The 15,293-nt window shown below is 46.4% G+C and overlaps 1 protein-coding gene across 1 annotated transcript in view; it reads left to right on the plus strand.

Annotated features, from left to right (window-relative positions):
• cacna2d4a (calcium channel, voltage-dependent, alpha 2/delta subunit 4a) overlaps nt 1–15,293 on the plus strand; it is a 115,015-nt gene that overhangs the window by 14,073 nt on the left and 85,649 nt on the right. Inside the window, exons 7-21 of the mRNA XM_061250703.1 lie at nt 681–741; nt 3,087–3,237; nt 3,658–3,732; nt 7,214–7,303; nt 7,779–7,892; nt 8,341–8,419; nt 8,946–9,079; nt 10,261–10,338; nt 10,864–10,944; nt 11,208–11,282; nt 12,109–12,195; nt 12,924–12,995; nt 13,387–13,448; nt 13,936–14,003; nt 14,879–14,924. Coding sequence (XP_061106687.1) covers nt 681–741; nt 3,087–3,237; nt 3,658–3,732; nt 7,214–7,303; nt 7,779–7,892; nt 8,341–8,419; nt 8,946–9,079; nt 10,261–10,338; nt 10,864–10,944; nt 11,208–11,282; nt 12,109–12,195; nt 12,924–12,995; nt 13,387–13,448; nt 13,936–14,003; nt 14,879–14,924 — 1,273 coding nt within the window. The remainder of the gene's footprint in view (nt 1–680; nt 742–3,086; nt 3,238–3,657; nt 3,733–7,213; nt 7,304–7,778; nt 7,893–8,340; nt 8,420–8,945; nt 9,080–10,260; nt 10,339–10,863; nt 10,945–11,207; nt 11,283–12,108; nt 12,196–12,923; nt 12,996–13,386; nt 13,449–13,935; nt 14,004–14,878; nt 14,925–15,293) is intronic.

Here is a 15,293-nt window from a genome sequence, read left to right on the forward strand (position 1 = left end):
TCATCACTGGGCCCTGGACAGTGCAGAGCAGCACAGGGTTTTAGGGGGTAATGAGCGGGCAGGTTGGACCCCGTCAGCAGGGGGGAGGAGGGCAGGCGGGGGGCTCCAGGGGGGGCTACAGCTCTGTACACCTACTCCTGCTCCTGCTCCTTACGGTGTCTGTCCTGTCCTCGTGTGGAGGGAGCCACTGCTGGGCCTGGTCTAACCACCGACTGCGGCTGCTCTCGAGCTGTCTCAATTAGACACAGACGATTGTGGACCGAATACAAACAAATATTTGTCCTTGTGGTTGACTCACGATTAAACACGAGTGTTCTTCTTTTTTCTTCACAAGCAATTTGGCAAAGTTAATTTTGGTGATCACTGAGCTCCAAACAAACAGTGCTTGTGAAGAGAGAAAAACAAGCTGATTAAATGGGGAGTGAAAGTGTGGGATAATTATTTTAAAATTGAATCCAGGCCTAAATTTACAGGTGTTCCCAGATGAGAATCCATCAATGGGGGCAGCCTATAGCGTGGAAGGTTGGTGGTTCTGCCCAGCTTTTGGGCCCTTGAGCAAGGCTCTTAACCCCACATTGGTCCTGGGCTGATTGTCCCATGCTTAGTCTAATCAAAAGTCGCTTTGGATAAAAGTAAATCAATGAATAACAAAGTATATTAATTATTTTGTTTTTCTTCAGGCATCAAGTGGACTCCAGACGAGAATGGCGTCATTACCTTTGACTGCAGGAACCGAAACTGGTAGGATTCTCAGCAGTTTTGGCTGTAAATGCCCTTCAGTGCACTTGCTGCTGGGATAACAACTCATGGGGGAGGACTTGACTTTACTATATAGGAGCTGACACTGCTGAATATATTATTCCAGACTTATGCATTACATAAGTATAAGACTCAAGAATTATACATTTTGAATCGCCCACTGTTGACTAAATACAGGAGTACACAAGTAAGAGCCCACCCACAGCACCCTGTGAGACCTCTTCCCAACACACCTCTTCCCAGCTCGTTTACTGTGCTTGGCTGCATTCCAGACTGACTGACCTGTTGGTGCTGTTGGAGTTGCTGAGGATTGACATGCTCCCTCAAATAACCTGTAGAGGTTTAGAAGAAGTTTAGCAGAATTTTCTTCATGCACAGGCCCGATCTCACAGCCTCCATGCTGTTGTGCTGCATAGCAACCACTGATGTTCCACCTCTTACTAAGGACTCACTTTGACTGCTTCCACAGTTCTTACCACGCACTGTGCATTCTAACACGCAGTGCATTCTGGGAGAGCAGCTAACCGGTGCCAAGAGGTGGTTACTGTTGCGCCAACCACCCACGTTTTATAACAGTACATAAGACCAGATTTTTTGAGGACATCCATAGATGTACCACTCTCTGGAGAGTCCGGTCAGCCCTACCTCAGATGCCAGCTGGGGCTGTGGCTTGGGTCTGCCAATGAAGGCCTAACCCAGGCCAGGCTCTTCAGTGCTTTAATCTGATCCCTCTCTACATAGCTGCAGAGTCATCTGGGCCAGCTAATACAATTACAAGCAATGATGAAATCCTGCTCTCAAAGACACTGCCTATGGGCGCCGAGGCCATATCTGCTTACGTAAGCCTTGTTCCCTCTTATCCATTATTTGGACTTTATCCAACTTCTCTGGTTCTTCCTAAGCTCTCCTATCTTCTGCTATCCTGCCCCATCCAGTGTAAAGCTTCAACATGTGACCTTATACAGTATGGTACTAAATTTAAATAGGACAAACATCTCTGTGTAGCAGTTATATCTCTCAGTCCTGATCTCATTTTTCAAGCATAAATATAATTGCTCACTTAAAAGTAGCTGGCACAAGTATGAGGTTGTTGTAGTGCAGCAGGAAAATGTCTTATTTTATCAGAAGGGAGCAGGTGCTCTTGGATTTGTGAGTTGAGTACATCCTTATTAATCGGTCAGTATGTGAGAAATAAGTATGAAGCTGGCATGACCTTGTCCAATTTACCTCTAATCTGGGATCAGGAGGAAAGTTGTTTTTGCATTCATTTCTTATTGATGTATTTTTGCATATTTGCTGATCTGTTCAGTTCATGTATAAAACCCCTCATTTGTCATTATAAGGTACGGTATAAAGAGACCTACTAGCCAATCAATAAGGGTGTACTAATTACATGAGAGTGCAGTAGCTGGTTCTGTATACAGTGTGTACATCCAGCCCAGCGGTTTGTGGAGTATGTGGTACAGCGGTTTGTGGAGTGTGTGGTACAGCGGTTTGTGGAGTGTGTGGTGTGTTAATGCGGACATTAGCAGGTACATCCAGCCCAGCGGTTTGTAGTGTGTGTGGTACAGCGGTTTATAGAGTGTGTGGTGTGTTAATGCGGACATTTGCAGGTACATCCAGCCCAGCGGTTTGTAGAGTGTGTGGTGTGTTAATGCGGACATTTGCAGGTACATCCAGGCTAGCGGTTTGTAGTGTGTGAGGTACAGCGGTTTATAGAGTGTGTGGTGTGTTAATGCGGACATTAGCAGGTACATCCAGCCCAGCGGTTTGTAGTGTGTGTGGTACAGCGGTTTATAGAGTGTGTGGTGTGTTAATGCGGACATTTGCAGGTACATCCAGCCCAGCGGTTTGTAGAGTGTGTGGTGTGTTAATGCGGACATTTGCAGGTACATCCAGGCTAGCGGTTTGTAGTGTGTGAGGTACAGCGGTTTATAGAGTGTGTGGTGTGTTAATGCGGACATTAGCAGGTACATCCAGCCCAGCGGTTTGTAGTGTGTGTGGTACAGCGGTTTATAGAGTGTGTGGTGTGTTAATGCGGACATTTGCAGGTACATCCAGCCCAGCGGTTTGTAGAGTGTGTGGTGTGTTAATGCGGACATTTGCAGGTACATCCAGGCTAGCGGTTTGTAGTGTGTGAGGTACAGCGGTTTATAGAGTGTGTGGTGTGTTAATGCGGACATTAGCAGGTACATCCAGCCCAGCGGTTTGTAGTGTGTGTGGTACAGCGGTTTATAGAGTGTGTGGTGTGTTAATGCGGACATTTGCAGGTACATCCAGCCCAGCGGTTTGTAGAGTGTGTGGTGTGTTAATGCGGACATTTGCAGGTACATCCAGGCCGCCACGTCTCCCAAGGACATCGTCATCGTGGTGGATGTCAGCGGCAGCATGAAGGGCCTGAGACTCACCATCGCCAAGCACACCATCAGAACCATCCTGGACACACTGGGAGAGAACGACTTTGTCAACATCATTGCCGTGAGTGCTGACCCCCCACCTTTTCCTACATCTCTCCCTCACGTAATCCCAAGAGATTGTTTTGGAAATACATGTAGTACTACAACAACTACTACCACCACCACTACTACTGTGACTACTACTACTACTACTAATAATAATAATATTAATTCTTTTTCATTTTTCCATATTAATAAGAGGTGCACAAATGATTCGCCTTTCATAAAACATTATCAGCATTTGAGGACAAGGTTATTGCTGTATGTTCATGGAAAATGAGTGGCTTTGCTCTTATTCATTAAAGTAATATGAACACATTACACCAGTGTTTATTTAATAATAGGTCAAGTGTAAAACCACCGGGATGTAGCACTGTACTGAGGTCATTCTGCGGGTTCTGCCTGTTGACCTGTGTCTGTGTTGCACTCCCTGTCTCTGCAGTACAATGACTACGTGCACTATGTGGAGCCCTGCTTCGAAGGCTCTCTGGTCCAGGCGGATCTGGACAATCGTGAGGTAATTCCATTATCCAATTCACATAAGCCCGGGGCGCCGCTAAGCCGGGGAGCCAGAACCGCACCGCGTGACGTCAGCCGGCGACCCGCAGCCCTTTGCCGGGGTGTAGCCGGGACGGTGTTCGGTTAGGGTGGGGGGACGCACACAGCTGGGCAGTTATGAGCGTTTCTGTCTGATCTCATTCTCTCTCACACCTGTGTTCGGGGGCTGAGGTGTCCGGTGGCCTACTTTTCGCCGGCCGCGCGGCAGAGAGCAGGTGGGGTCAGCAGTTGCTCCGCGGCTTTGCGGCGGGATTCAGGGCAGGCGGGGAGGCAGGCGGCAGCGGAAGAGCCGATTCTGCCTCCCTTCTGCTTCAGCCAGAGGGCCAGGGTTTGACGTTCTCCCCGGAAGCTCGCAAACCCCTGTGGCTACCGGAGGTATTGCAGCTTATTAAGCCTCTGATGCCAATGAGCAAGTTTCCCATTGAAGTCCATTCAAAACTATGATGTTACCGTGGAAAAATTCTACTATTTTGGACCATACTTTTAAATTCAAAAATTTCTTCACACTGAACTAATTCCCCTCGAGGGAACAATTCTTACAGAAGTCGTACAGAACAAGATATAAGATTTTTTACATTTCTATTCATCCCTTTCCATTTACTGAAGCCGGAAGGCCCCATAGTAAAACATGGTAGCCTCCATGAAATGGCTTCTTGCTCCATTGCACGGCTCCCATCGATATCTATAGAACCGGTAAGCGGAAGCCGTCTCTAGTTTTTGTATATCTCGATGGCTTCACTTAAGGGCTTACTCTACTGGCCCCATGTACTGCGGGATCATATCCAGTAGCAGCACAACATGCGTGTGCGTTTTACATGCGGTCTGTGTGACGGTCGTGCCACATGTGTCGTGCATGTGCGTTTTACATACAGTTTGTGTGTGCGTTTTACATACGGTCTGTTTGATGGTTATATCGCAGGCGTGTGTTTTACATACGGTCTGTTTGATGGTTATATCACAGGCGTGTGTTTTACATGGTCTGTGGGACAGCTGCTTTTGATTCTCAGTGTAAATAGTGAGCAATATTTATGGTAGCAAAGCCGTCCTGTTGCCCACATATGATATGTTTTAGCTTACACTGTCTGTTAGTATTTTTACAGTATGTTTTTCTGGTTGTGTGAGCCAGCTTTTTACTCTGGCAGAGTTGCGATGCTGTAGCATTGGCTTTGATTTTTATTGTGACAGTGAAAATTTTTTTTATACTTACAGTATACATTACATTACATTACATTAATGGCATTTGGCAGACGCTCTTATCCAGAGCAACATACAGTTGATTAGACTAAGCAGGAGACAATCCTCCCCTGGAGCGATGCAGGGTTAAGGGCCTTGCTCAAGGGCCCAATGGCTGGATCTTATTGTGGCTACTCCGGGGATTGAACCAGCAACCTTGCGGGTCCCAGTCATGTACCTTAACCACTAAGCTACAGGCCGCCCCTCTTCTGCCTTAATGTCTTAGTGTGTCCATGTGCATGAGAGTACTGGTGTCAGTGCATATAGTGTAGTGGTTAAGGTACATGACTGGGACACACAAGGACGGTGGTTCTAATCCCTGTCTAGCCACCATAAGATCCGCACAGCCCTTGAGCAAGGCCCTTAACCCTGCATTGCTCCAGGGGAGGATTGTCTCCTGCATAGTCTAATCAACTGTACGTCGCTCTGGATAACAGTGTCTGCCAAATGCCAATAATGTAATGTAATTTAATAATGTGTTGGTGTCATTGTGCGTGAATGTGTCAGTATGTCTGTTTATGAGAGTGTTAAGTTTGAGAGTTTTGGTTTTCGTCTTGGTGTGTGCACTGGTGCACAGACACAGGGGTAGTGTTTGTCAGAGGGTTGAGTGTCCGTGCGGTCAGCTGATTTAGGCAGGCCTGTATCTGTCTCAGATCCCAGAGCTGATGGATTAGCAGAGCTGCTAATAGCTTCCTGAGTCCGGTGCTGGCATCTGCACTCGTTATATCAGGTCTAGAAACTGCTGTCTGGTGTGGATGTCTCCAGAAGAGCTGACATGCTAGTAAATCCCCAGAAACACTTTCAAAGGCGTTTCCCGTGTATCCAGCAAGACACTTTCCATTTTCTGTTTAGTCTGTTTCGGGCTGTGTTTAGATTTGCGCATACAGCACGTTCAAGTGACAGTTACTGGAGAAGTGCGGTTTAGATATAACGACATAAACAGCACAAAGGGTGGAGGGGGGAGGGGGTTTATTACAGCAAATAAAGGTGATTTCCATCTGCCTTGCTGAACAGAACATTAGAGTGGTGGCTCTTGCTGACTGCACTGCATTGCTGGACTGTCAGGTCTACTAATGATGATTTAGTTAGTCGAGAGACGCCCTGAAAGCTAAGTGCAGCAATTGTGCGCGAAACGCAGTGGCAATAAATGGCAAAAACACTACACTAACAACCTTGAGCCTTTTTATTTTCCCATCAATGCAATAAAAATACACAAAATTGGCATTGATGGTGTCTGCTGTCGTTTAAGTGGTTTTTATTCGCAGGAAAATAAAGGCTTTATTTAGTCTGTGAATAGGGCTGCACATATGCAGAAATTAGGCTGTGGGTTGTGACTCATTACCTGAAAGCAAAATAAACGACCTTCTGAGTATTCTTGTAAGATGTGTACCGGAGGATGTTGTGTACGTGAAGCTCCAGTAGGTGGCAGTGCTGTTCAGAGATATGGCTTCATGCTTTTGTATCACAGTAATGGGTAATACACAAGCAAGAGCAGGCAGATCTCAAGGGCTGAGACTGCACTGGGGGATTTCCCTTTTCATGGCACCTGGGGGTAACAACAGAATGGCTTCTACTTTAGGGTAGAGGTGTCAATCTCTTGTCTAGGAGGGCTGCAGTGCCTGCAGGTGTCTGTAGTTTCAGCTGGCAATTAAGGCCTTGGGAACAAAGTGTGGATTATTTCTCCAAACAACGAGTTACTGTGAATGAATCACTGGTGCTGAAACACGACAAAAACCAGCAGATGCTACGGAGCTCCGAGACTGGATTCTGACACCCGAAGCTTTAGGGGGACCACTCACTCGACAAGCGAAGGAGGTTATTAATGTGTTAATCAATCAGTGACTACTTACTCTCAGTCAATGGGAATGTGTATCTTAGACACGCCTCATTGTGATGAAGACAGTAAAGTACTGTATCTGTAATTACAGTTCATTACAGTTCACCTGTGGCAGCTCCACATTTCTCACGCTCCTGTTTCCTGTAGTATAGTGGTTAAGGTAAATGTTAATGCCTGGCACACGCAAGGTCTGTGGTTGAAATCCCACAGCCACAATCCGCACAGCCGTTGGGCCCTTGAGCAAGGCCCTTAACCCTGCATTGCTCCAGGGGAGGGTTGTCTCCTACTTAGTCTAATCGACTGTACGTCGCTCTGGATAAGAGCATTTGCCAAATGATACAATAATGTAATAATGTAATGTTTCTTTCAGCACTTTAAGCTGCTGGTGGAGGAGCTGCATGCCAAGGGGCAGGGGAAAGTGAAGAAGGCCATGAAGGAGTCCTTCCGAATCCTCAACGAGGTTTGTGCCTCTAATGCGCTGAAACCACCTCAGCAACCCCCGCCTGATCTGCGTCTAATACTGTAGCTCCGGAACAATTCCCCTGATTTTCAGAACACCGTCCCGTCATCAAATATTCTTTAGCTCGATAACAAATATGTTATAGCTATCAAGGTTAGGGTTATAACCCTGAAGTTAATTTAACTTCTACCTATTTAGGAAATTAATTGAAATTCAATTAATGAATTTAAAAATGCCCATAAATGTTCCATAAACTTTAAATTCATGAACTGAATATCAATTCTTGTCCTGGATTGACCTAGGCTGAGCCCCTGAGTAAGGCACCCTTACGAATGCAAAGCTATACCAACCGCATCATGCCAGTGTCCTGTAACACCACCGCACGCTTGGCACCTGCTTTAGCTGCAGTCTCACAGGCCCTAATGAGCCCTGACATACTGTAAAATGGCCGCCGCTGGCCACCGTCTGTTTCTAGGCAACCGCCCAGGGTAAAGGCAGCCTGTGCAACCAGGCCATCATGCTCATCACGGACGGGGCGATGGAGGACTTCCAGCAGGTCTTCGAGGACTACAACTGGCCTGAGCGAAAGGTAACCATGGCCACCGGCTGAAAATGCCCTGAAAACACTGACCTGGGTTCAAAGTCTCCTCAGTCAATTTGCTTGAAGATAGCCGACATCTCTCCATTCACTGTCATGCACAGGGCTTCTGTAGCTGTCGGCCATTTTGAAACGTCAAGTTAGTATTGTGCCGCGGGCCTTTGCATAGCAAGCAACAAGCAATAACTTTGCATTGTTTCATCATTATCTATTTCATTTGTACTGAAACCGTTTCACAACTCAGCGAAAGGTTGGTTCAAAAGCCCTTGTGGATGAAACCATGTGCTGGTAAATGAGGCAAAAATATATATTTTTTGTTGTTTCTGAGAAATAACTTTCTGTGATGCCCCATATATATCTTTATGTGTATTTCGGATTTAGGTTTGATGATATGGTTCATTTATTGCACAAGATGAACACCCAGACCTCCCTCTCCTAGGTTCGCGTGTTCACTTATCTCATCGGCCGAGAGGTGACCTTCGCAGACAATGTGAAGTGGATCGCCTGCAACAACAAAGGTGGGTCTGGGCTGGGCTGGGCTGTGCTCCCTAAAACCCAATCTGAAATTTCAAAATCAGCAGGCCATTGAGGTAATGTATTTTACACTTTAACAATGCTATAGAAATGTATAACGAATATATGAGTGATAATGGATTATCACACATTATTATGATCATTATCATCATTATCAGAGATTACATTTCAGTGTGATAAAGATTACTTCAAGAGAAAACTTGCCTGTATAGCAATCAGCACAACTGTGCTGCCATCTGGTGGAGTTGTTTTGTCATTACAACAGTCAGGACTGAAATACCCTCTACGTCAAATATTTTTGGGTTGTGTAAGTAATGAAAGAAGCACATTCCCAATGGAATTAATTAATGGTTATCATCAACTAATTTGTTAATGTATCAAACATTCCCTCGAGGTATACACCACATGGAAACAGACCCACACATAAAATGTGTATGAGCCAGACTGTAGTCATTATTAGCAGGATTGCAGTAAGATAACACCGGCCTACCTGTCCCCTTCACCTTACAGGGTACTACACTCACATTTCCACGCTGGCCGACGTGCAGGAAAACGTCATGGAGTACCTGCATGTCCTGAGCCGGCCGATGGTCATCAACCACGACCACGACATCATCTGGACCGAGGCGTACATGGACAGTGTGGTGAGGGCGGCAAACTAAAGCACCGTCAGAGAGAACATGTCTACTGATACACCCAACACTGGCAGCATTACAACATCTGTGGCAGTGTCACCATTGTAATGTCACCAGTGTGAACAACACGGCTGTAAAAAGGTGAAGTGTTGGGATGATCAGTCCTGTGTATTGCAGCCATGTTGCCGGGCTCATGAGCTGAGTGTGACCAGGGCAGCGCACTGCTCTGTGAGAGACTGGAGCTGCACTCCAGACAGCGGAGGCGGACTCAGTAACTGAGTCATTATGTGTGTTATTACGCACCTGTCGCTTCATATCTGTCACGCTGACTGGCACCTTGCCACTCTACCTGCTTGTCTCTAATGCTCCTGCTGCCATTCACGCGCTGCGCTGTGTCCTGTCCTCTGTCTGAAAGCTTCCCTGTTTCTTTTTTTTTTTACGCCCTCATCTGCTCACGCCTCATACTTCACTGTCATCCTGTCATGTGACCCGTCACTCATAACATCAACAGCTTCCCAACAAGGAGCAGGTAAACTCGGAGTTCCGCTGGTCTTGTCTAGTCTAGCCATTGCCCTGTAGTCCGCAGTGCAGAATAGCTCACTGTAGTCAGTTCCCTACTTGAGTAGTTTTACGGAGTGAATTGATGGTGTTTACAAATATTTTTTACATTTATGCGAAAACAAGAAAAGCTTGAATTTAACCGGGGGGGGAAATGAATCTCTCCACGGCTTTATACCGACCGCAACAGTGATATATGGCACATATAAAAAGATGGAAAATTCTATTATTTCTAGACTGCAGTAAAAAAAAAAAAAACTATGTTGGGGATGTGTGGAAATTAATTCTCTATGCAAATCTTCTTAGTGCAGAGGGAGCTAGGACATTTAATGCTGGGGAGGAGTGAGGCCACTGCACGCCAGGACAAATAGGATTGTCACCGGGCTATTATTGCCCCGCTTCATAACTCATAAATCTGTCTCCCGCTCCATCTGGCTTCTCCATCACGTCTGTCACTGTCGGTCTGGACCTACTACTGAATATCTAACGGAGTACCTGGTCCATTACCAGTACCTGGGGTACCTTCAGTAGGGCCTTTTAGACGAATGGAGCTAAGCAGCCAGCGGGCTGTGTATGGAGAGTGTGTGTGTGAAGATTCCTCCGCTGATTTTCACCACTCTCTCTCTCTGCAGCTGTTCAACACCCAGGCCCAGAGCCTGCTTCTCATGACCACGGTCGCCATGCCGGTCTTCAGTAAGAAGAACGAAACAGTCAGTACTTGCAGATTGTGTGTGGTTTACGTGCAGATTTGGGGGTGGGGGTTGGTGGTACTGCAGATGATTATGAACAGAAGGTGGGGGGGTATTGCTTATAATGTATTTATATACAGTAAGGTGAGGGGATGAGAGATGAGGGCTAAAATATGATGCACTGATAGAAGGGTGGAGCTTAAGAGGTGTCTGAGGATAGTAAAATCTAGCCGTTGAATGCAAATCTAGCCCTAGTTATCTGACCTGCCAGGTAAATAACTGAACAATTAGTGCTAGTGATTAGCCGGCCTTCACACCTGTCTCCCAGGTAAAGGGAGGGTGGAAAACCAGCAGTTCTCGGCCCTTGAGGACTGAGATTTGAGAAACAGGGGTTTAGGATATTATGTATTAATATGAGTTAGGACACGATGCCCTGATATGAGGGGAGGGGCTTGAGAGGTGTGGGAGGCGGTTAGGGTACGGTGTATTAGCAGAATGGGAGGAGCCGAGTGATGAGTGACTGATTTCCTCCCTCCCTGTGTCCAGCGCTCCCATGGCATACTCCTGGGTGTGGTGGGGTCTGACGTTCCTCTGCGGGAGCTGATGAAACTGGCCCCCCGATACAAGGTACACCCTGTGCCTGCAGAACGCTGCATTTTCCCGGTCGCACGGCGTTCATACAAGCTGCCCTCGGCCACTTTCACATTCAAACAGTGTCCGTACAAGGCCCCTCGGGCCAGGGTTTTTGTACGCTCGATATAATACGTCTCAATGCAAGATTAGCATCGACTTTTCACACTCAATGCAATATCAATACGAGCTACCCCCGACAGTATAAAAGAGGTTTGCAGCGCTGAAAATGTCTTTGTCTCCATCCGTCTTCTCCACAGCTCGGAGTTCATGGCTACGCCTTCCTCAACACCAACAACGGCTACATCCTCTCTCACCCTGACCTCCGACCTCTGGTACACGCGTCCGCGGTTACACTCCTTCAGTTTCTGTCGCCTTGTTCCTCCGCCCGAAAATGGCTTCACCCGCAAAGCAAGGAGGCAGCAACGCTTCCACAACGAGAGCAGCGTATGACTGCAGCCCTGTCTGTGTGACACAATGCCTCGCCAAACTAATCGGTCTGCCGTAACACCAGCACCATCCCAGACACCCCCAGGAGACATAATCACCATCTTTATTTTTTTACCACTGCAGTGAGACTCATAGAGAGCTCAAACATAATCAGCTTCTTGAAATCATGTTAAAATGATTAAAAAACACAGCCTGCCTTTTCAACTGTTTTCCTCTCGGAAAGTGAATGTGGCAGGTTCCACCACGAGTGAAGCAATGTCTTCGGTTGCTGACTTCACATTTGGAATTACGTGTCACACGTCTGAAACGGTGATGCATGTTTGTGCTGTGCATCCAAGCTACGTTGTGTGTTTTGTGCTATCAGGGAAATGATGCGAGTCTGTGTTGTCTGGGGAACTGCGATGCACGTGTGCGCACTGTGAATTGAATTGCAAATGTTTCAATTGCCACGTCTGCTTTCCCGGAGCTTTAATTTTAGATTTGTCATTAGCTCTGAATAAGTAACATCTGCTCAAATACAAATACACCTCATTAATACAAAACAATTTTCTGTTAAGTTATTATGTTTGAGGTGTGCCGTGGTTTTATTTAGATAGTTGAGTCGCAGTGTGTGCTTGTTTCATGTGATTAAGTCGTTTTGTTTTTAATTTGCCATTATGCACCATTCGTATCGATGTGCTTAAATTCATCACCCGTCTGTTTCTCCTCCAGTACAAAGAAGGAAAGAAACTCAGGCCCAAACCCAACTACAACAGTGTGGACCTGTCTGAGGTGGAGTGGGAGGACACAGAGGAGACTGTGAGTCAGTGAGGCCTGCGTGTGTGTGCGCGTGCGGGCGTGTGTGTGTGTGTGTGTGTGTGTGTGTGTGTGCTTGTGTGTGCGCTTGCGTGTGTCTTAAACATGAACAAGTGGGGTCTGAGGCAATGTTGCTTTTATATTTAATTGCCAGTCTCTACATTCACCTTAATTATGATGAAAGCATGTTGTTCTTTAGGATATTTATTTGCTTTTACCACTGGATTTTGTTTGCTATTCTTCAGCTTAAGGCCTATTTACAATTATGCTGGCTGTTCTGTACCTGTTGTTCTTGTTTATTTCCCAGTACTTCAATTTTAGTCTTGTCATTAGCACTGCATAAGTAGCATCTGCTCAAATGCAAATGCACCTTATTAATACAAAACAATCTTACAGTAATACAGTAATACCTTTCAGCTATTTAGCAGACAAATTAGCCAAAGCCACTTACAACAGTGCATTTTGGGTGACTGTGTGTCTGTTGTATGTCTGCATGTGCATTTTTATGTGTTTATGTATGACTGTATTTGTATGTGTGTGGGTGTGTTTGTGTGTGTGTGTGTGTGTGTGTGTGTGTATTTATACGTGTTGTGTGTGTGTATGAGCAGTATATGCATGTCTGCATGTACATGTGTATGTACAGTGTATGTAAGTGTGTGAGCCTGTTTATCTACATGTGTGTGTACAGTGTATGTAAGTGTGTGAGCATGTTTATGTCCTGTCCCCTGCAGCTCAGAACAGCAATGGTGAAAGGCGAAACAGGCACATTCTCCATGGACGTGAGGGCCTCAGTGGAGAAAGGGGTGAGTGTGGGGCCTCAGTGGAGAAGGGGTGAGTGTGGGGCCTCAGTGGAGAAAGGGTGAGTGTGGGGCCTCAGTGGAGAAGGGGTGAGTGTGGGGCCTCAGTGGAGAAGGGGTGAGTGAGGGCCTCAGTGGAGAAAGGGGTGAGTGTGGGGCACAGTGGAGGACCTGCTTCCTCACGCTGTCACAAGGTCACACTTACAGAGAGAAACCGCCATCTCAGGAGCCGAAGAACGTCTCATCACGCACGAAGGCACAGATCATCTGAAAGCCGCGATAATAACACAAACAGTGTCTGTGCTATGCAGTCATTGGCTGCCATTGTCTGCAACGGATTGCTGTACATCTCGAAATCTGAATTCAGTACTCATATTTTCTTTTGCTCTCCCTATAGAAAAGAGTTGTGTTCCTGACAAATGATTACTTCTACACGACTATCAAAGACACTCCTTTCAGGTAGGTGTGATTTGCGATGATGTCGTACACAAAAGAAAAAGATGCAATTCTAAAGCAGCAGAGGTTTACCATGTGTGCATTATGACACTGCCATGGACAGTAATTGTGCTATAACACTGAGGTCCTCAGTGAGTTCTGTGTGTATGTTTTAAAATAAAGGAGACATGTAATGTACAGTGGCATACTCAGACATCTGAATCTCGCCATTTATATTTTTCATTTTTCCCAGCCAAACTCACAAGCACAACATTGCGGCTTGCATCTCCGGCATAATATAAAATAGGGTGGTATCATCATGGGCCCGTATAATCAGTCGGATACCCGTTAATGTAATATAACCTGTGATATATTGGCCCCAGCTTCCTTACTGTGCCCCCCCCCCCCCCCCCCCAGTCTCACCTGTGTGATGTGATACGATGTGATGTGATGTGTTAATCCAAGCTGACTGTGTGGAGTTAACATCACTCTCTGTGCTGCCTGCCCACAGTCTGGGCCTGGTGCTGACCCAGGGCCATGGAGAGTACATTTTCACTGGCAATGTTTCCATTGAAGAAGGTACAGCACCCACTCACCTGTGCAGTCCCTCCACCCATCCACACACCATATACAGCACATCAGCTAAACTGGGGGCGCTGGCCGGTTGCTGTGTGGGTTATGAGGCGTAGCCCTCGTTGACTGCTTGTGAATGGGAGCAATTGTGTGACGTCTGGCATGAGGATTAATTATCAGTTAACATGCACATATGTGCGAGTGTGTGTACATGTATGTGTATGTTTATGAGTGTGTGTGTGTGTGTGTATGCGTGTGTGCGTGTGTGTGAGCGAGTGAGTGTGAGTGTTTGTGTGTGTGTGTGTGTGTGTGTGTGATTATGTGTGTGTGTGCCTGAGTGTATATGCGTGTGTGTGAGCGAGTGAGTGTGAGTGTTTGTGTGTGTGTAGCCTGAGTGTATATGCGTGTGTGTGAGCGAGTGAGTGTGAGTGTTTGTGTGTGTGTGTGTGTGTGTGTGTGATTATGTGTGTGCGTGAGTGTATACGCGTGCGTGTGAGCGAGTGAGTGTGAGTGTTTGTGTGTGTGTGTGTGTGATTATGTGTGTGTGTGAGTGTATACGCGTGTGTGAGCGAGTGAGTGTGAGTGTTTGTGTGTGTGTGTGTGATTATGTGTGTGCGTGAGTGTATACGCGTGCGTGTGTGTGAGCGAGTGAGTGTTTGTGTGTGTGTGTGTGCGTGTGTGTGTGATTATGTGTGTGCGTGAGTGTATACGTGTGCGTGTGTGTGGGAGAGGTGGAGAGATGTTGTCAGCATCGATATGAAAGGTCACCAAGCCCACCAGCGTCATCCTGTAGCCTCTAGTGAGCTGTAGCTCAGCCCTCTCACATCAGAGTGGGAAAGAAGATGAAGAGTCTGACTCTTACCCCCCTGCCTCCCCCCCAGGGCTTCATGACCTCATGCAACCTGACCTGACTCTTGCTGACGAGTGGTAAGTGTGTGGGGAATTCCTCTGTGCCTATCCATACCCGTCAGTCAGTTATCAGAGTCTATTAACGTCTTGTTCAGGGCTGCGTAAATACCAGCCAGCGCTCACTTCCTTAGTCTGCATAATTGGTACCACCATATTAATTTTTTATGATTTTGATTTTGAATAATTTTGTTTACCACAATCTTTTTTTTTCTTTTTTCTTTATGCCCAATTATATTTATATGCCGGATTCATTGCCACAACCTCCTCCATCAATTTGGGAAAGTGCAGACAAGCCTTATGTTCCGTGTTAACAACTTCCTGAAAAAACGCAAACATTAATTTCACACTGCACCTGGCACCACAGGGCTAATATACTCCATTCACAAG

The sequence above is a fragment of the Conger conger genome, chromosome 8 (assembly GCF_963514075.1).
Source record: "Conger conger chromosome 8, fConCon1.1, whole genome shotgun sequence".
Taxonomy (NCBI): Eukaryota; Metazoa; Chordata; class Actinopteri; order Anguilliformes; family Congridae; genus Conger; species Conger conger.